Source organism: Balaenoptera musculus, chromosome 14, assembly GCF_009873245.2.
Source record: "Balaenoptera musculus isolate JJ_BM4_2016_0621 chromosome 14, mBalMus1.pri.v3, whole genome shotgun sequence".
In the NCBI taxonomy this organism is placed as follows: Eukaryota; Metazoa; Chordata; class Mammalia; order Artiodactyla; family Balaenopteridae; genus Balaenoptera; species Balaenoptera musculus.
The window spans coordinates 8,520,960-8,541,455 of NC_045798.1; the positions used below are offsets into that span (position 1 = coordinate 8,520,960).

The following is a 20,496-nucleotide window of genomic DNA, read 5'->3' on the forward strand; positions in this document are numbered from 1 at the left end:
TGGCTGACCTGCCTTTTTTCATCATAGATTAGCTTACAAGTTCTGGAATTTTATATGAGTGGAATCATTTAGTATGTACTCTTTTTTAGCTTAGCTTCTTTCATAGCATAATGATTTTGTGATTTATCCATATTTTTGTACATACTAGTAGTTCATTCCTTTTTATTGCTAAATAGTATTCCATTGTACAGATATACCATAGTTTGTTTATCCATTTACCTATTGATGGACATTTGGATTGTTTCCAGGTTTTTTTTTTAAATTTTATTTATTTATTTATGGCTGTGTTGGGTCTTCGTTTCTGTGCGAGGGCTTTCTCTAGTTGCGGCAAGTGGGGGCCGCTCTTCATCGCGGTGCGTGGGCCTCTCACTATCGCGGCCTCTCTTGCTGCGGAGCACAGGCTCCAGACGTGCAGGCTCAGTAATTGTGGCTCACGGGCCCAGTTGCTCCACGGCATGTGGGATCCCCCCAGACCAGGGCTCGAACCCGTGTCCCCTGCATTGGCAGGCAGACTCTCAACCACTGCGCCACCAGGGAGGCCCTCCAGTTTTTGACTATTACTAATAAAGCTGTTGTGAACATTTGTATACAAGTCTTTGCATGGACACAAGTTTTCATTTCTTTTGCGTAAACACCTAGGTGTAGAATGGCTGGGTCATATGGGAAGTGCTTGTTAAGAAACTGCCAAACTGTTTTCCAAAGAGGCTGCACCATTTTACATTCCCACCAGTAGCGTATGAGAGTTTCATTTGCCCTACATTCTGACAATACTTGGTTTGGTCTGTCTTTTTGATTTTAGCCAATTTAGTGGGTGTGGCTTTAATTTGCATTTCCCTGATGAGTAATGATGTTGAGCATCTTTTCATGTGCTTATTGATCATTTGTGTACCTTCTTTGGAGAAATAGCTTATCAAATCTTTAGCCCATTTTTAATTGGGTTGTCTTTTTATTAATGAGTTGTAGAGTTCTTATTTATTTATTTATTTATTTATTTAAGTTTTTTTTTTTTTTGGTTTCGTTGGGTCTTCATTGCTGCGCTTGGGCTTTTCTCTAGTTGCGGCGAAGGGGGGATACTCTTCGTTGGCGGTGCGCAGGCTTCTCATTGCGGTGGCTTCTCTTGTTGCGAAGCACGGGCTCTAGGTGCGCAGGCTTAGCAGTTGTGTCTTGTGGGCTCTAGAGCGCAGGCTCAGTAGTTGTGGCGCACAGGCTTAGTTGCTCCGCGGCATGTGGGATCTTCCCTGACCAGGGCTTGAACCCGTGTCCCCTGCATTGGCAGGCGGATTCTTAACCACCACGCCACCAGCGAAGCCCAGGAGTTCTTTTTTTTAAAAGGAATTCCTTTATTTTTATTTATTTATTTATTTATTTATTTTTGGCTGTGTTGGGTCCTCGTTTCTGTGCAAGGGCTCTCTCCAGTTGCGGCAAGCGGGGGCCACTCTTCATCGCGGTGCGCGGGCCTCCCACTATCGCGGCCTCTCTTGTTGCGGAGCACAAGCTCCAGACGCGCAGGCTCAGCAGCTGTGGCCCACGGGCCTAGTCGCTCCGCGGCATGTGGGATCCTCCCAGACCAGGACTCGAACCCGCGTCCCCCTCATTGGCAGGCAGACTCCCAACCGCTGCGCCACCAGGGAAGCCCCCAGGAGTTCTTTATATGTTCTGGATACCAGTCTTTTGTCCACTGTAAGTGTTGCAAATAGTTTCTCTCAGTCTGTGGCTTACCTTTTTTTTCTTAGTAGTGTTTCAAAGAGCAAAAGTTTTAATTTTGATTGAAATCCAATCATTTGTTTCCTTTTATATTTTGCACTTTTTTTATACAAAAAAGAACTTTTGAGAAACTGTTAAGAAACTTTTGTTTACGCTAAGGACATTCAGATTTTCTCCTCTTGTATCACTTTACATTTTTTACAGGATAACACAGTCATGGATTATTGTTTAGTTTTAAATTAACTTTTAAAAAATAAATAAACTTTTTAAAAGTGGGAAGAACCTTTAAAATGGGTATTAAAAGAGTACATACTATATCATTACGCTCTTACAATGTGCAAAAGCTGTGCCGGTAGAGACTTCCCTGGCAATCCAGTGGTTAATACTCCAAGCTTCCACTGCAGGGGGCATGGGTTCAATCCCTGGTCTGGGAACTAAACTCCTACATGCTGCATGGCACAGCCAAAGGAAAAAAAAAAACCAACAACAACTGTGCTGGTAGAAGTCAGGATAGTGGTCACCCTGGACAGGGGCCAGTATATGGGAGATGCTTCTGGGGCGCTGGGAATGTTCCCTTTCTTGATTTGGGGCCTGGTTAAGGTTTGTTTGTTTTGGTTTGTTAAGTTTGTGAAAAATGTATCTAGCTGCAAACTTCAGTTTCTGAAAAATGTATCTAACTGCAAACTTACAATTCATATTCTATGTGTTTCTACTTCTTTTCCAGGATTGTGTACAGCTGAATCAGTACACACTGAAGGACGAAATTGGAAAGGTAAATATCCCAGGAGCCAGGCTGGTTTTCCATACCTACCAAGGATGTCTTGGATACTGTGGAGGGAACCCCACTAGATTTGGGAGTGGGAGACGAGTCCTTGGAGATGAGGCTGGGAGGGGGAGGGTTTTGTCATTTATGGTCCATCTGTTTTGTTTTATTTTGTTTTGTTTTTACATCGTACTGTGTTTCTACAAAAGCTCACAAAGCTTGCAGGGAAATTCCATATCACCAACATTGGTGTTGGCTTTTTTTCTCCTTAAGGTACTCTCACATCTGTTTTTGCTTTTATATCAGCCAATGGGCAGTATCATTGCAAGGGTCAAAAACTCAAATGCCAATAGAGAACAAGTGAATAATATAAATGAGGAAAACATGCTAGGTATAAGACAGTAGGGAGTGGTGAGGACTGTGGCAAACTGTTAACATATGGAAATGATTATGGCTCCATATCCATATCAGAATCTGGATTTTTATATCTGACCTGTTTTATAATGTTGGCCACCAATTCAAACTTTCTAAAAACTGCAGATCCAGCAACATACAGGATGGATTTTGCCAATGGGCTGCCAGTTTGCAAGCTCTGTATTAGGGTCCTCATTTTGCAGATCATAACTTCTGAATAGTATGTCACAGGCATCTCCCTTTATCCAGGGCTCCTATGGCGTGGTCAAGCTGGCCTACAATGAAAATGACAATACGTACTACGTGAGTATCCACATCCCCCTTCCTCCCCATCCTTGTCCAAAGAAAAAGACTCCTTTCCAGCACTTGCCTTCCTGGAAGGTTTTCTTAGCTGTTGTCTCATTTTATTCTTAGGTCATGTTTATTCTGTGCATTAGGAAGGAAGTGGGGAAATGGGAAGGTGAAGTGATTGGCTCAGGAAGATTGAGTGAATAAATTAAGCAAACGTCTCATATCCTTACTCCGGGCTACCCTTTCTACATCCTCCATAGCACTAAGAACTGGGTGGTAGTGAGACAAACTGCCCTGTGGCTGAGACTTTGAAATCAGTCCAATATGGGTTCAAATCCTTGCTCTCCCATGTGCCAATTATGTGTCCTTGGACAAGTGACATAAATGCTGAACCTCAGTTTCCCCACGTGTAAAATGTCCCTTGCCCATCACTCCACCTCACTTGTGTCTTGATTCAGTGGTAACGAATCCCAAGGTTTGTGGCCTCCCAGCTGGGAGAGCTGACCTGGAACCTTGGAAGTACCCTCTGGCCTGGAGGGACCCCAGGACTCCAGCTTCCACACAACCCATGGAGTTGACCCATTCCAGTGACAAGGTGCTCACTACATTGTCCTGCGGCTGCTGGGGCACTGACAGCTTGGGCAGGCCTAGGAGTGGAAGGAACTCTCCTTCCACCCTCCTCCCCATTTTAACCAGGACATGGGGTCTTTCCTCCCACAGGCAATGAAGGTGCTGTCCAAAAAGAAACTGATCCGACAGGCGGGCTTTCCACGTGAGTTTGTTGGGCCAGGGCCTTTGTTCTTAGGTGCAGGGGCTGGGGCAATACAGAGAAGACCCACTGAATGGTGTCCCCTGCAGAGGTGTCCTGGGTGGATTCCCCTAAGACAGCGTTGGGCCTCCTGCTGACGTTTTAAATTCATTTTCTTTTAAAAATATTTATTGAAATAATATAGGTATCAAGTAAAAAAAAATCCCTCAGAGGAAAACAGTTTGACTGTTCCTCAAAAAGTTAAACATGCTGTCACCGTATGACCCAGCAATTCTGCTCCTAGGCATATATACCCAAGAGAATTGAACACACATGTTCACACATGCTCGTACATGAAGGCTCATAGTAGCACTCTTCATAATAGCCAAAATGTAGAAACAACCCCAAATGTCTGTCAACGGATGAATGAATAAACAAAAGGTGGTCTGTCTAGTCAATGGAATATTATTCAGCCATAAAAAGAAATGAAATTCTGATACATGCTGCAACGCAGATGACCTTGAAAACATGATGGTAAATGAAAGAAGCCAGACAAAAAAGGCCACATATTGTATGATTCCACTTATATGAAATGTCCGGAATAGGTAAATCCACAGAGACAGCAGATTAGTGATTTCCAGGGGCTAGGGTTAAAAGGGAGTGGGGACTGACTGCTAATAGGTATGGGTTTTTTTGTGGGGGGGTTGAAAATGTTCAAGACTTAATGGTGAGGGACTTCCCTGGTGGCACAGTGGTTAAGAATCCGCCTGCCAATGCAGGGGACACGGGTTCGATCCCTGCTCCGGGAAGATCCCACATGCCACAGAGCAACTAAGCCCGTGCGCCACAACTACCGAGCCTGTGCTCTAGAGCCCATGAGCCACAACTACTGAAGCCCGTGCACCTAGAGCCTGTGTGCCTCAACTACTGAGCCCACACGCCTCAGCTACTGAAGCCTGTGCACTGTAGGGCCCGCGTGCCGCAACTACTGAGCCTGCGTGCTGCAACTACTGAAGCCCGTGCGCCTAGAGCCCGTGCTCCACAAGAGAAGCCACTGCAGTGAGAAGCCCGCGTGCTGCAACGAAGGGTAGCCCCTGCTCGCCACAACTAGAGAGAAAGCCTGCGTGCAGCAAGACCCAATGCAGCCAAAAATTAAAAAAAAAAAAAAAAAAAAAGACCTAGTGGTGATGGTTTCACAACCTTGTGAATGTACTAAAAACCATTAAATTATATATTTTAAAATGATGAATTGAAAAAATTGAAATACCATAAGGTATTTCAATTATATCTACAAAAATGCAAAAGAACAGAAGGGTGTATAATGGAGATCAACAGTTTCTTGCTGTACTCCTCCCTCTCCCTGTAGGCAGCCCCCACTTTTAGCTCTTTTAGCAGCTGGTAGTTACTGCACGTGATCAGGTGTAGGTGAACATATGCTGCTCCAGCATGAGCTCCCTGCCAGCAGTGCTGAGCAGAATGTTGGCTTGAGCTGAAAAGAGAAAGTAGATAAGAAGAAACATAAATCCCAAAACCCTGTCCTATCACCAGGACCCTGGTTTATCCTTCTTATCTGAACTCTGAGCCAGATAATATCCTTGTGCCATTATTTCTTGATTTATTAGTTTTTGACATTTACTTCTGACTTGCTCTGAGGATGACTTAAACCACTCCCTTCCTCCCTTTCCCTAACCAGGCAATGAGGTGATACCACAATGTTCAGCTCCTTTGTTGTTACTACCCTTGTCACTTTCTCCCTTGTTACAGCAGATGCAGCAAGTATCTTTCCTTTGACCTTGCCTTGCCTCTGTTCACATCCCACTCTGACACCTGCACCTCTGCTTTTACTTTTCCAAGGCTGACACATCCACATTCTGTTCTGTTAGTCACACTTAGATCCTTACTTACATATAACATGCAGTGCAAGTGTTTTGACTGTGGACCTTTCCATCACTGTGACCTTTTGACTATCAGTCACTGCAGGGCCAAGCAAGTCCTTTGTTTTTTCTCTCATCAGCTCTTACTTCTTTTCCTATCCTGGACTTTATTTTATATCTCTGCTACTTCCATGAGTTATGGAGGTGAAGGATAATGTTTTTGTCCATCTTATGGAGTGGGAAAACCGAGCCCCAGAGAGGGGAATATTGAGATTGCTGAACTAGACCTCAGACTTCTTTTCCTTGTACCTCAGTGAACTCTTGATTCTCACTGTGGCCTGGGGAATGGGACAGGAAGGAGAGAATTAACAGAAGGCTGGGCAAGGGGACTGGGTCTCCAGCGTCACTAGTTTCCAGCAGCAGAGGAGTCAGATGAAGAGAAGGCTGTTTAAAGCCCCTGGTGGGGCTTTTAGAGCCCCAGTGATTAAGAATCTGCCTGCCAGTGCAGGGGACACAGGTTCGATCTCTGCTCCGGGAAGATCCCACAACTACTGAGCCAGTGCCCTACGTCTACTGAAGCCCACATGCTCTAGGGCCTGCGTGCCGCAACTACTGGGTCCACGTGCTGCAACTGCTGAAGCCTGTGTGCCTAGAGCCCATGCTCTGCAACAAGAGAAGCCACTGCAGTGAGAGGCCTGTGCACCACAAAGAAGAGTAGCTCCCGCTCGCTGCAACTAGAGAAAGCCCGCGTGCAGCATCGAAGAACCAACGCAGCCAAAATAAATAAATAAGTAAATAAAGCCCCCTGTGGCATCAGCCATTCCAGCCCTTCTGAGAGCCCCCCACTTCATTTGTCCTGCCTACAGTCCCCCTCTGCAGAGGAAAGTTCTTTGCCCTGACTCTGGGATGGTTCATGTCTCCTCCAGGTCGCCCCCCTCCCCGAGGGACCCGGCCAGCCCCCAGGGGCTGCATCCAGCCCAGGGGCCCCATTGAGCAGGTGTACCAGGAAATTGCCATCCTCAAGAAGCTGGACCACCCCAACGTGGTGAAGCTGGTGGAGGTGAGGTGGGGAGACACGGAGGAGAGAGGGAGGAATGGTGATGGTCCAGCCCTGTCTCTGTTATTATCAAAATGCCATACCACTGGTTTCCAGGGAGAGCCACATCACATCAAACAGCCTGTTGCAGGGCTGAGTGGTAGTTATTTCTCCAGGCTCCTTCACCCTGTTATTTTGTGTAATCCTCACCCGTCGCTTAGACTATTACTTCCATTTTATAGACGAAGGAATTGAGGCTCAGAGGGATACTGAGGCTTGCCCTTCACCTGTTTCTCTCTTTTTGGAGCTGGTTCTCCTTGTGCTATACATATGTGTAGTTGTAGCACAAAAGCAGCCATTTGCATGTAAACAAATGGACCTGGCTGTGTTTCGATAAAACTTTACTTACAGAAACGGGAGGGCCAGATTTGGCCTGTACGCTGTAATTTGCCAACCCCTGCTCTAGATCAGCAGTTCTCACACTTTTTGGTCTCAAGACCCTTTTATGCTCTTAAAAATAATTGAAGAATGCAGAAAACTTTTGCTTACGGGGGTTATGTTTATTAATATTTATCACATTAGAATTTAAAACTGAGAAGCTAAACAATTTTTAAATTCATTTAAAAACAACAATAATCCTACACATTAACGTAAGTGATTTTTTCAAAGAAAAATAACAGAACTCTAGGTAGGCCAGTGCCTGGGTCTGACTTTTCCTCGAAGGGCAGGGCTTAGGGTTCCAGGTTGGCTGTCCCAGGCCTCTGCCTAGGATGCATCCCTTTCTCAGGGCTCTTGTCCTGTGGCTCTTAGATGACTAGGCAAGGTGAGTGTGGTATGGGAAGAGGTGGGAGGACCAGTCTAGCCAAGGAGTCTGTCTTTGTTTCTTCCCAAAAGAAGAGAGATGGTGGCTGCAGGCTATCTCCACCTGTCACACCGAGTTTCACAATTTTAACTCTCTGATGCTTGAGTTGGCCATCTTAGAGGAAGCCCGAGGGCACTTGGTTAGCGCATGTGTCTAGGTCCTGGCAGGATCTCCCTTCTCCCTTGTGCCTTGTGGTGTGTGGGCTCCCCACCCAACAAGACTCTTTGCCAGCTTGCCTGTTCATTCATTCATCAGACATTTCCTGAGCACCTACTAGGTGCCTAGTCCTGTTACAGGGCACCAAGGAGGCAACCAAGGTGCATACAATATGGTGCCTGCCCTTTGGAGAGAGGAAGATAGAAATAGTGATAAAATGAAAGCAGGAAGGCTGTAAAAGAGAGAAAGAAAGTGCTGTGGCAGTTCCAGGCAGGGAGACATCATTTCCTGCCAGGGCAGAGGGAATGGGGACAGGATTTGAATTTTCACCCTGATGACCAGTCCATCGTCTCCTAGGAGACAGGTGGGATTCTTATTCAAGCTGAGACATTTTCCAGGGGAGGCATCTGCCCCCTCCTTTTCATAACCTCCTTTCTGGGTATTTAGGACCCTTGAGGATTTGGCTAGAACGCGCTTATTTTCCAGATGGCCATTTGGATCACGCACTCTGGGTTTTTTCCTGTGCCCTTCATCTTAACTAGGAAAAACAGTGGAAAGCTCAGCCCTCCCATTGGCAAATGCAGTCATGTGGAGATGCTTCCTCCCTGCTCATACCTTTTCTCCCTCTTCCTCTCTCCTGCTCCTCATCTCCGGCCTGTTCCATGTGGCTATGCCAACAGGTCCTGGACGACCCCAATGAGGACCATCTGTACATGGGTAAGAGAGCCCTTGCTTCCTGCCACCCTTGCTCAGGCAGCTGCTCCTGCCAAAGCCCAGGGGTGCTCTCCAGGCATCCCCTGCCCCTGGCATCTCCCACCCTTTCCTGCTCCAACTGGGCCCCACACAGAAGGCTGCACCCCTGGTTCAAAGCAGGAGGTGTAAAGGAGTTCTTGCTGGGAATTTATCTGGGTGTCCTATTCATCCATTTGCAGATATTTATTGAGTACCTACTGTGTGTTGGACACCATTCTAGGCACGAAGGATGCAGGGATGAGTACGAAAGATGAGGCCCTTGCTCTTATGAAGCTGGTATTCTAGTCAGGGAAGACAGATAGTCAACAACTACAGTCGGCCCTCCGTGTCCACAGGTTCTGCATCTGCAGATTCAACCAAATGTGGATCGAAAATATTAAAAAGAAAAAATTTCAGAATGTTCCAAAAAGTAAAACTTGAATTTGCAAAAAGTAAAATTGCACTGGCAACTATTTACATAGCATTTATATTGTATTCGATATTATAAGTAATCTAGAGATGATTTAAAGTATAGGGGAGGATGTGCATGGGTTATATGCAAATACTACACCATTTCATATAAGGAACTTGAGCATCTGTGGATTTTGGTACCCATGGGGCTTCCTGGAACCAATTCCCCATGGATCCCGAGGGATGACTGTAAATAAAGCAGATAATCAACTTCAGATAGATACTCTGAAGAAGATTAAACAGGGTGATGTGAGAGAGAGATGGAGGGGCCATGGCAGAAAAGAGGTGACCATTTAGCACCTGAATATCAAGGACACAGCCCTGTTGCATCTGAGGAAGAGCATTCCAGGCAGAGGAAACAGCAGGTACAGAGGCCCCAAGGCTGGTGAGAGCTTAGTGTGTTTGAGAAAAATGTGGCTGCAGCAGAGAAAACCAGGGAGACGGGGTGGGGATGAAGATGGAGGGCCTGGGAGGCCATGATGGGGCATTTGGAGCCTTGAGGGGCCATTGAAGAGTCTGGGCCCTGCACACTGAAATGGAAGGACTCAGGTATGTCCTCAGAGACCTCGTTTTTAAAAAATGATGAGGACATGGGGCAGTTCTCAGTCAGTTCCCAGCATAAGTGCTGATGAGGGAAGGAAGTGCAGGACTAATTCAAAGCTGGACAGCAGACTCTCAGGCCCAGGAAGGCGTGATCAACAGGTCACGTGTCCCACGGTTGTCTGGCTTGGGTAGGCGTTCAGACTAGTGTATGCATTTCGCGCGGGTACAGATGACAGCCGGGAGGGGTATTAAGGAGATGAGTGGTATGGGCAGGGCCAAGCCCAGCCTGTCTCCTGGATGAGCACAGGGTGATCCTTTGCTGCACAGGGAGTGGTTAATCATAAATAATGGGTCTGGTTTGGAACTAGAGCTCAGAGCTCAATTTCCCCTAAAGTAGTTGCCATGGTTCAATTCCAAGGATGCTGTTGTTGCTTAGGACATTTTATTTTTCATCACCTCCCCCACCCAGGTTTTTATTATGAAAAATGTTAAAGTTGAAAGAAGAGTACGATGAGTACCTGTTTACCTACCGCCCAGATTCAACAGTTAGTAATTTTTGTCATATTTGCTTTATCAGTCTAGCCACCCACCCATCCATTTCTCTGTATTTTTTTGCTGAACCACCCAAGAGTAAAGTAGCAGACATCTTGACACTTCAGCCCCTAAACATTTTGGCCTGCATCTCCTACATGATCACAATAATCCTCCCGTTATTGCACCTGGAAAAGTTAATGCCAGTTCCTTAAGAGCATCTAGTGTGCAGGCCATATTCCAATTTTAGAACTTTAAAAACCTTCCTTTAGAAACATTTTAGAAGGTACACAGTAAACAACATCAGATATGATAACTTTAAAAAATTGTGAAACATTCATATAATAAAAATATGAACATCACAGAGTCATAATTTCTCAAAATGTGGTACCAACACCACTTTAAATATATGAGACGATTTTAGGTGGTATATGGACCAACATTTAAAAAATTTTTTAGATATAATTTATCATTGCATAGGAAAAACTATAACCAGCACGCTAAACTCATGATTTCCTGGATATTATTACCCGGGATAAGGCTAAAAGTTTTAACACTAAGTCAATTTAAAGAAAAGTGTGAAATAAACAATAGTTTACGTGGTATATAGATATGGCCAGATTATAAACATGGTAGGCAAATGAGTGAAGTTTGGGGAAATATAGAAGAAATCATAAAATGTAAAAGATTATTTTTGGCCCAGAATGGCATCCCCAGCATAATTTGCTCACGTGGGGCCCCAGACCTGACACCGAATGGCTCTGGGCCGTTTCTGAGGAGATGGGTTGTTCTTTCAACAAACATTACAGTTTGTCAGGCCCTGTTCTAGGTTCTTCAAGGAACGAAACTCAACCCCCTAACCCCCCACCCCTGCTCCCTCAGGGCACTTTATTGCTCTGGTGAGGATGGACAGACACACTCAGACCTAAGTATTAGGCATAGGCTTCCAAGGTGACAATATCATGGGAAAAAGCTAACCTGAGCAGGGTCACAGGAGTCAGGAGTTCCAGGTTGGGGAATTGCAAAACAGAGTGGCTCCTCAAGATGCCTCACTCAGGTGACATTTGTTCAGGACAGTGGAGACCAGATGGCAGAGGACATTTCACACCATTGTAAAACTTTGCCTTTTACTCTGAGCGAGAAAGGAACCCCTTGAGGGTTTTGAGCCAAGGAGTCGAATGAGTGTGTAAAGAACGTGACCCAAGCCTCAAAGAAGAGTTTCCTAAGCCTTTTGGACCAGGCAGCTTCATGGACAGAGTTTTTCACTTCTTGAGGTGGCAGTGTGGGAAGGAGCCATGCGATTTTGGTATGTGATTCCAGCGGTTTTGAAAAAATCCCGACACTGTTATTTTTTAGTTTCCAGCCACAGCTGTGTGTGGTGAGGACAGACAGGGCAGTGTGTGAAGCCAGGTTGCAGGTATCAGCAAGGGTTCTGCAACTGCAGGCCTGACCCTCAAAGGGTAGAGAATACGACTGGTATTTCTTGGGGTTAAAAACTTTCCACCACTGCTTGGCTCCAGGAGCGGTTAAACTCTAAGTGACTGAAAATAGACCTGTTTCAACAGGCCAGCTTCCCTCATGCCAACCGAGTTATAGTGCTTGGGAGGAAGCACAGAAATTCATGAAGCAGCTCTTGAAAGTTAAGTTTACATAACCAAGGTGGGAAAGCGAGAGCTGAGGGGACCAGCGCTCCTGTCGGTGGAAGCCTTACCTTCAGCGCCATTACTTTTGCTTCTAACCACAGCCTGAAGCCACAGCAGATTTCCCCTAACTAGGGTTTGGCCAACACTGGTTGATGAACGTGAAAACAGGGTGGGGCCCTGGGGGAGTTAAGTTCCTTTTCAGGTCAGAACCTTTAAGCCCTCTTTTTGTCTGAGGAGCCGGCTCTTTCTCCTTGGCCACCTCAGCCCTTGGACAAGCTTTGAAACAACCCTTCTTCCATAAGAAGCTCCAATGTGGGTAGATGCTTCCAGAAAACAGACAATTCCAAAGTCATTCTCCACTGGATTTTGAAATCCACTGTGCTGTTTTATTCATTTCCTAAGGTACAGCTTCATATTCCCACTTATATTTGTACAACCAGAACAAAATTAAAATAACTACACCACATGACCCAGCAATTCCACTCCTAAGTATATACCCCAAAGAACTGAAAACAGATAGCCACACAAATACTTAACATGAATGTTCATAGCAGCATTATTCATAATAGCCAAAATGTGGAAATAACCTAAATGTCCATCAGTTGATGAATGGATAAACAAAATGTGGCATATCCACACCATGGAATATTATACAGCCACAAAAAGGAACAAAGTACTGATACATGCTACAACATGGATGAACCTTGAAAACATGCTAAGTGAAAAAGCCAGTTACCAAAGGTTGCATATCGTATGAGTCCGTGTATATGAAATGTACAGACTAGGCAAATCTATGGAAACAGAAAGCGGGTTAGTGGTTGCCAGGGCTAGGGGGAGGCACAGAATTTCTTTTTAGGGGCTGAAAATGTTCTGGAACTAGATAGAGGGGATGCTTTCACTGGAGGCAGTGGAATACTAAATGCCACTGAATCATGCATTTTAAAATAGTTTAATCTTCTGAAAATTTCACCTCAACTTTTAGAAATGCAAAAAATAACCCACCTCCCCAACAACAAAAAAACTGTGCATTCCCTGAATATGATTTATGTAATACTTGATGGTTGGGGGGGCGGTCCCCACATACACAGGGCTGGGAGGAAGCTGGCAGGGAGTGAGGCATTTGTGTGTCGCACATGATTGTGAGTCAAGAAGGGCCCGTTTAGGAGGAATAGGATGAGTTGGCCTTTGAGGTGGTGGGGAGATCTCCATCCCCCACCTCTAGCTCCAAGTCTTGGTTTGGATTGAGAGTCACAGGAAAGGGTTTGCGGGCCAGCTGACCACAGAGTGCTGAAGAGTTGGAACAATGTTATCCTTTTTATTTATTTATTTTTGGCTGCGTTGGGTCTTTGTTGTGGTGCGCGGGCTTCTCATTGTGGTGGCTTCTCTTGTTGCAGAGCACGGGCTCTAGGCACGCGGACATCAGTAGTTGCAGCACGCGGGCTCAGTAGTTGTGGCACACGGGCTTAGTTGCTCTGTGGCATATGAGATCTTCCCGGACCAGGGATCGAACCCGTGTCCCCTGCGTTGGCAGGCGGATTCTTAACCACTGCGCCACCAGGGAAGTCCTATCCAACAATTCTTGATGTAGCCTGGCAGCTTGGAAAATGTGAGAGGGGTCATCGATACCTGTTCTTGCTGTTTCTTGAATTGAAACTTTGCTAGAGTTCAGAAGTCCCCTAGGGCTACTTCTTTGTGCCTAAGTAAATTGACGTTTGGGTTGTGTCCCCTTAGACCTGTTCTTTGGCATAAGGTGGCTCAGGACCTGGGTGTGAGTGAGAGGACACAGTTCAGCATCAGTTAGATCCCTGGGAGTTGCCCCCACCCCCCAGGTATGAGAGGAAGATGAAAGGAGTCCAGGAGCCGCCCCCACCTGTCTCGGATCTTCCTGCTTTGTTTTCTCTGGTAGAGGGTCCTCAACTGTTTGAGGACTAGAAGTTCAGCCAGGCTGGGGTCCCAGGGATACCAGAAATCTCTGACCCCTAGCCTCCTCATGGGAACTTAGAAAAGCAGAACCTTCCATGGTTTTGGTTCAGTGGACTGTTCCTCGCCCCAGCCCCAATGTTAGTTTCAGTGCTTCTTGGTGTTTCTAGGGGTGGTTGGGAGTTGGGGAGGAGGGGGAGGAAGATGGATTTCCAAATTCCCAGTGTAACCATTCACCCCCTTCTCTATCCTACAGTGTTTGAACTGGTCAACCAAGGGTGAGTGTCCCCATTCCCAGCAGGTGTGATGCTCGAAGCTTCTTGAGTTGCAAAGCTGAGTGAGGTGGTGAGAGAGGGCAAAGGCCAGCGTGTTTGGTTTGCTTTTCATGCATGTATCGACTTTTCAGGCCTGTGATGGAAGTGCCCACCCTCAAACCGCTCTCGGAAGACCAGGCCCGTTTCTATTTCCAGGATCTGATCAAAGGCATCGAGTACTGTATGTGGGGCCTGTGGGAGGACTCTCACCCAGGGGGTGCTTAGCATTCCCAGGTAGTGGATGGAAAGTGGAGGGTTTCTTATTTCCCTCCTGGAGCACAGGGAGGTGTGCGGGAAAAAGAACTGTCTGAGCTGCAGAGAGACCTGCTGGGGCCATGCCCCCTGCGAGCAGAAACCCTTCTTCCTGCCACACAGAAAAATTAAGAGCAATAGTGTTAGTGACTGTTTATCCAGCACTTTCTATGTGTCCCAGGCACTGTTAAGTGCCTTGCATCTTCCCTTATTCCCAACAACCTTGGGATCCTGTTAATCTCCTGGAACCTTAGTTCCTCATCTGTAAAATGGGAATAAAATATCTCTCGCCAGGTCTGAAATCAGCCAGGACATCAGTAGTATTGACTGGCAGGGTGTCCTTTCTGCTTCTGGTTGTTAGACATGTTGACTCATACCCTTTGCCTATTACATAGGATTGTTGTGAGATTGAAATGGGGTGAATGGGAAGCACTTAACACAGGGCAAGGCCTCAGACTGGGCATTCAGCAAAGTCAGCTGCTGCTCCTATTACCAATATCATCATTTCATCATCACCATCATCATCATCATCTTCATCTTCATCATCATCACCCCAGAAATGCAGTTGGGTCTTCCAAACCATAGGACTGTCCTCTCCCATGAGCTGACATCCAGGCAGGAGCAGTTAGCCAAGTCCTCAGTCCTGTTGTGCTTCACACTTCAAATTGACCTGCTCCAGTCATTGTTGGTTTGGTGTTCAGGTTGAGTGGTGGCATTAGTAAATGAAAAGATGTTTGTCACAAGTCTTGAGGCTTCTAGCTGGGAGCCAAGCTCAACAAAAACTCTCCATGCACTCATGACTTAAGACTGTAGCAGGCAGTTACCAACTGCTGTTGGCAGTCAGTGTTTCCCTCCTCACTTTGGAGGATGGGACAACTTCCTTAGAGACACTCCCCTTATCTTTCAGAGCTGTGGGTGTTCAGCAGGTTTGAGAGGGGAAGGCTGGGAAGGGCCTGGGACCCTGGGAGAACAGAGAGGCTCCTGCCTGTGTCTCTGGGCTGTGTGGGCCACATGGAGCTCCTCACGTGGTTTTCCTGCCCCCCTCTCTCCCATCCCGCCCCCAGTACACTACCAGAAGATCATCCACCGGGACATCAAACCTTCCAACCTGCTGGTTGGAGAAGATGGGCACGTCAAGATTGCGGACTTTGGCGTGAGCAACGAGTTCAAGGGCAGCGACGCCCTCCTCTCTAACACCGTGGGCACTCCCGCCTTCATGGCGCCCGAGTCGCTCTCGGAGACCCGGAAGATCTTCTCTGGGAAGGTAGGTTTGGCCCTGCCTGCAATGAGGAGTTCTGCGTGTGTTATGGTCCTTTCAGCTGTAAGTGACAAAAACTCAACTCACTGGCTTAAACAGTGAATCCATTGGATCATGTGAATGAGGAACGGGGTGTGTTTGTTTTCAGGCTTGGCTAGATACAGGGATTCAAAGATGAATCATCTCTCCATCTCTTAGCTCTGTTTTCCTTTTTTTAAAAAAAATTTTGTCTGCACCACGTGGCATGCGGGATCTTACTTCCCCGGCCAGGGATGAAACTGGGCCCCCTGCAGTGGAAGCGTGGAGTCTTAACCACTGGACCACCAGGGAAGTCCTCTCAGCTCTGTTTTCCTGAATTGGTTTCCTCCCCGGGTGGATGGTCATCAGCAGCTCCAGACTACTTTCTACCAGTTTACCAGCCTCAGTAGAAAGAGCTTCTTTTTTTTATGAAGAGCTCCAGTGAAAATCCTGGGATTGGCTCTGATTGGCCCAGTGTGGGTCATGTGCCCATCCTTGAACCAATCACTGTGCCTGGGGGAAGTGTTGCTCTCATTCATTGGCCAGGCCTGGGTCATGTGCCCACCCAGAGGCATGGGGTTTGGGGAGCAGGAATAGCCCCACCCAAACTCCCATGGACTGAGCAGTCAAGAAGAGGTGGTTCCCCAAAGAAAAACTGAAGGATTGGATGCTGGACAGGTGAAAGCATTAGATGCCCTTTACTGCCCCTTGGCCCCTCACACGGAGCTCTTTGTCTTGCAGGCACTGGATGTTTGGGCCATGGGTGTGACGCTGTACTGCTTTGTGTTTGGCCAGGTAACAGGGTGGGGTGTCCTGTATCCTGGGTGTTGTGGGTTGCCCCCTTGGATTAATAATTATCTCTCCTTGTAGGGAGATAGAACTTATTCACTTAAAAAGTTATTTCATTTTATTTCCACAATTAGATCTGAATATGAAAAAAGATGCCTTCCCAAATATACATAGTTGTATATGATAGCCATATGTGTGAAAAAAGGAGCTGTTAAAACAGAAGGATTGGCAGAGGCTCTAGAGGTTGTAAATAGAGTAGTTGATGAATTTAGGGCAAGGACAGCAAATATGCCACCTCTACCCTCTCCTAAACTGGAGATAGGCATCGCTAATCAATAACTGCACTCTTTCTTCCTGAGCCTGGTACTGCTTTGATGTTCTTCTCAACAGTGTTCCTAGAAGCTGTTGTTGGAGGAATAGAATTGGAATGGAAGTTAAAACCCGTTTGGCATTATTGATTTAGGGAGTGCTGTTTTGTCTTCTTTCTGTTGTTGTTCTTTTGTTGTTTTTATATAACTGACATTTAGGGGCTTCTATTTTAAACTCTGAAGTTCAGATTGATTATGTGAGCAATAAAAGTGAGGATTATTCCTTTTCATGAGCTTGTACACCTATTGAGGAAAGCTTAAGAAACTAGTCCCATGAGGAAGTAAAGGAGTTTATAATCTCCTCCCCCCACCCAACATTTGATGAGAAAATTTTCAATCATATAGCCAAGTTGTTAAGAATTGTACCTCCTTACATATGCTTCAGAGTGCAGTCATTAGCTAGAGCTCACTATTGGTGGTTTTCATTTTTTTCTTTTGGGGTAAAATTTACATATCATGGAACATGCAGATCTTAAGTGTACTATTTAATGAGCTCTGTCAAATTGATACACCTGCACAATCCAAACTCTTATCTCGTTACTGCTCTTAATGAAATCATTTTCCTTGGACAGGAGTGGACCAGGTCACTTTCTGTGACCTCTTCCAACGTTCTGAGCACCCCACATAAAGGTTTCTTTTTCCAGCACTATCCCTGAGCTCCTCCTGGGTCAGGCCCTCCACCAAGCGAAAGCGTCAACTTGTCACCCAGGAGGTGATGCATGAATGGGCTTCAGAGTCAGCCCGCTCTAGGCTTTGTGCTTCCCAGGACATGGCACCTCTCTGAGCTTGTTTTCTTCTCGTCTGTAAAATGAGAATAATATTTACTACTTTTTATGGCTTCTGAGAGGATCAACAGAAATAATTCAAGCATTCATTAATTCAGCAGGTATTTACTGAGCCCCTACTTCGTGCCAGCGATGTTCCTGGGCACTGGGTGTCAGCAGTGAGCAAGATAGACAAAAATCTCTGTCCTCTTGGAGCTGATGTTCCAGTGCAGGAGTTAAACAGTGAACAAATACTTTTTTTTTTTTTGACATCTTTATTGGAGTATAATTGCTTTACAATGGCGTGTTAGTTTCTGCTTTATAACAAAGTGAATCAGCTATACATATACATATATCCCCATATCTCTTTCTTCTTGCGTCTCCCTCCCTCCTACCCTCTCTTTTTTTTTTTTTTTTGGCCGCACCATGTGATATGCGGATCTTAGTTCCCCAACCAGGGATTGAACCTGTGTCCCCTGCAGTGGAAGCATGGAATCCTAACCACTGGACCGCCAGGGAAGTCCCCAAATACATATGTAATATAATGTCAGGGGGAGGTGCTATGATGAGAAATCACATGGAGGTGGAGGGGGTGTCTGTTTTAGACAGGAGCTCCGGAAGGCCCCCCTGAGTGGGTGAGCTTTGATCAGACACCTGAAGGATGGGAGAAAACAAGCCACGCAGATGTTGGTGGGAAGAACATTCCGGGCAGAGGTAACAGCCAAATGAAATGTTGGTGCTGAGAAACCTCAGTACAGGGCCTGGTCCAGGCTAAGCCCTCACAAATCACAGCTGCTGCTGCTTTGTCTTTTGTATTGTTCTTTGTATTATTATTATTGTTCAACTGGCAGGTGGGTGAAAAGAGTGTTTGCTTTTGTATAAGTTGGTAAGTTAAAGCACAGCTACAGAGGAAAGCCAGTGTGGTTAGGAAGGCTCCAGCCCTTCTGGAAAGACAGTCCTGGTCCTTTTAGATCTTTGGGGAATGGGATCTGCTTTGTCCCTGGATTGGGCCACTGGGCTGTTTCTTTCTCTGCTGCAACCCATGTGGAATGCTGCCTGCCCTTGCAGGACAGATGTGCCAGCCATTGACGGCCACCCTGTCCCTGACCTGTCTTCGCAGTGCCCATTCATGGATGAGCGGATCATGTGTTTACACAGTAAGATCAAGAGTCAGGCCCTGGAATTTCCAGATCAGTGAGTATTGTCCATCTACCCCAAGTCGCCTTCCTCTCCGAGCCCTTGGTGACGTCCTCCACCCCTGATGTATCTCCCATCCCCAGGCCTGACATAGCCGAGGACTTGAAGGACCTGATCACCCGCATGTTGGACAAGAACCCCGAGTCGAGGATCGTGGTGCCTGAGATCAAGGTACCTGGGGGCCGCTGCGGCCCCTTGGGGCGTGTGCTGGAGGCTCAGCCTGTGTCCTCTGCTTGGAATTGTCTGGCTCAACCCTGCCTCGGTCAGGCCCCACGCCCCTCTGTTTACAGCACTGCGTCCTTCTTGGCACCACTGCCCTCCCGTGTCCTGGGGCCTCTGGGGTGCTGGGGGCTTGTGGGGGAGGATCTGGGACTCGTGTTCACTGTGATTGTGGAAGTGGGATCCGCTGCCAGCCGAGGAGCTAGCACTCGCTCCAGTCGGCTTGGGGTGATGGCATCCACCCTCCCTAGACCGGACCAGACCAGGTTTCTGTGTGCTCCACCGCGCGGCTGCTGAAATCCTGGGGTCTTTTCTTAGACCCTGCCTGTCCCTTTGAGAAAGTACAGTTGGGGTGGGAGGAAGTTAGTGAGCACTTTGACCCCCCATCTCTGACCCCGGCCTGCTGAATTCCACTCTGTTGCAGAAAGCACTGTTAGAAGAGATCCCTATCCACCCCCTACAACCCTGCCAATGGCACGTGCACACACATGGATCTTTAAGAAATCTAGAGATTTGCTTCGGGAACTCCTAGGCACCTCAGCTAACTAGCAGTTGAAGAGGGGGCAGCCCAGAAGGTTACAGATAAGGGCTTGGACCCCAGGGGCAGGTGGTTGGGGGGCAGACCTCTGCCTGGGTCCTCTCCTGGTCGTGTCCTTCTCCCTGTGCCACCCCATGCCTCTGTTTCCCGTTCTGTGAAATGGGTGCCTGCTCCGAGCTGAGCCTTCCAGGCATCAGGGAGAGTTGCTGAGGAGTGATGGGTGCTCCTCAGACAACCGTGCAACGCAGATGGCGAATTCCAGGCGCTTCTGCCGAGACCTGGGGCCAGATGGAGAATCCAGCCCGGCTCACGTTCTGGCCTCGTCGCTCCCTCCCATTCTCTGTCCTTTGTCTGTTTCACATTTCCTCCCACCTCGCTCACCCCCCAGCCTCTGCCTGGCTTGCCTGCTCTCTTGCATGCCTGACCTCAGGCCACTGCCTCTCCCCTCCCGCGTCCCCTCCCTGGCTCCGCTCATAGGCAGGGTTCCTGGGAGCCAGTTGTGCCCGCCCCTCACCCCTCCTGTCATTCGTTGAAGCTGCACCCCTGGGTCACGAGGCACGGGGCGGAGCCGCTGCCATCGGAGGATGAGAACTGCACGCTGGTCGAGGTGACAGAAGAGGAGGTGGAGAATTCGGTCAAACACATACCCAGCCTGGCAACCGTGGTAAGGTGGGGCAAACCACTGCCTGAGAGCAGGGACAGAGAGCCCGCGGCAGGCCAGCGAGGATGAGCTGGGACGTGGGCGGGCGACTAAGAGGTAGATGTTGGGCCTGAACGTCAGGGCATGGCCGGGTCTGCCCCTCACCTACAGCTACCAGCCTCTGGGCCTTGGTCACACATCCGGCCAGGTGGCCCCTGCATCTTCTAGCGTGAGCTCTGTCTACAGCCAGGTCCGAGGTTACTGTAGACAGGGATAGCCCCTCTCTAAGGATTGTACTGCCCCTTCTGGAATTCCCGCTTTCAGAGCGTGTCAGGGGAACAGGAGGAGGGGAAGGGCCAGGGCAGGTGCCCAGGATGGCAGCTGGAGCCAAGGTCTCCAAGACGGGCTCCCCATTGGCTGGGTCTTCAGTCCCCAGAGCAGATGACTGAGC

The 20,496-nt window shown here is 47.5% G+C and overlaps 1 protein-coding gene across 8 annotated transcripts in view; it reads left to right on the forward strand.

Annotated features, from left to right (window-relative positions):
- The window catches only part of CAMKK2 (calcium/calmodulin dependent protein kinase kinase 2), a 55,274-nt gene that overhangs the window by 18,867 nt on the left and 15,911 nt on the right, over positions 1-20,496 (forward strand). For 5 of the 8 annotated variants that reach the window (XM_036875012.1, XM_036875011.1, XM_036875017.1 and 2 more), the window contains exons 3-14: positions 2,429-2,476; positions 3,131-3,184; positions 3,893-3,944; positions 6,721-6,854; positions 8,529-8,565; positions 13,945-13,966; positions 14,095-14,183; positions 15,319-15,518; positions 16,272-16,325; positions 18,572-18,645; positions 18,732-18,819; positions 19,941-20,069. In XM_036875012.1, coding sequence (XP_036730907.1) covers positions 2,429-2,476; positions 3,131-3,184; positions 3,893-3,944; positions 6,721-6,854; positions 8,529-8,565; positions 13,945-13,966; positions 14,095-14,183; positions 15,319-15,518; positions 16,272-16,325; positions 18,572-18,645; positions 18,732-18,819; positions 19,941-20,069 — 981 coding nt within the window. The remainder of the gene's footprint in view (positions 1-2,428; positions 2,477-3,130; positions 3,185-3,892; positions 3,945-6,720; positions 6,855-8,528; positions 8,566-13,944; positions 13,967-14,094; positions 14,184-15,318; positions 15,519-16,271; positions 16,326-18,571; positions 18,646-18,731; positions 18,820-19,940; positions 20,070-20,496) is intronic. The other 3 variants (XM_036875016.1, XM_036875019.1, XM_036875018.1) reach the window with 2 other exon arrangements.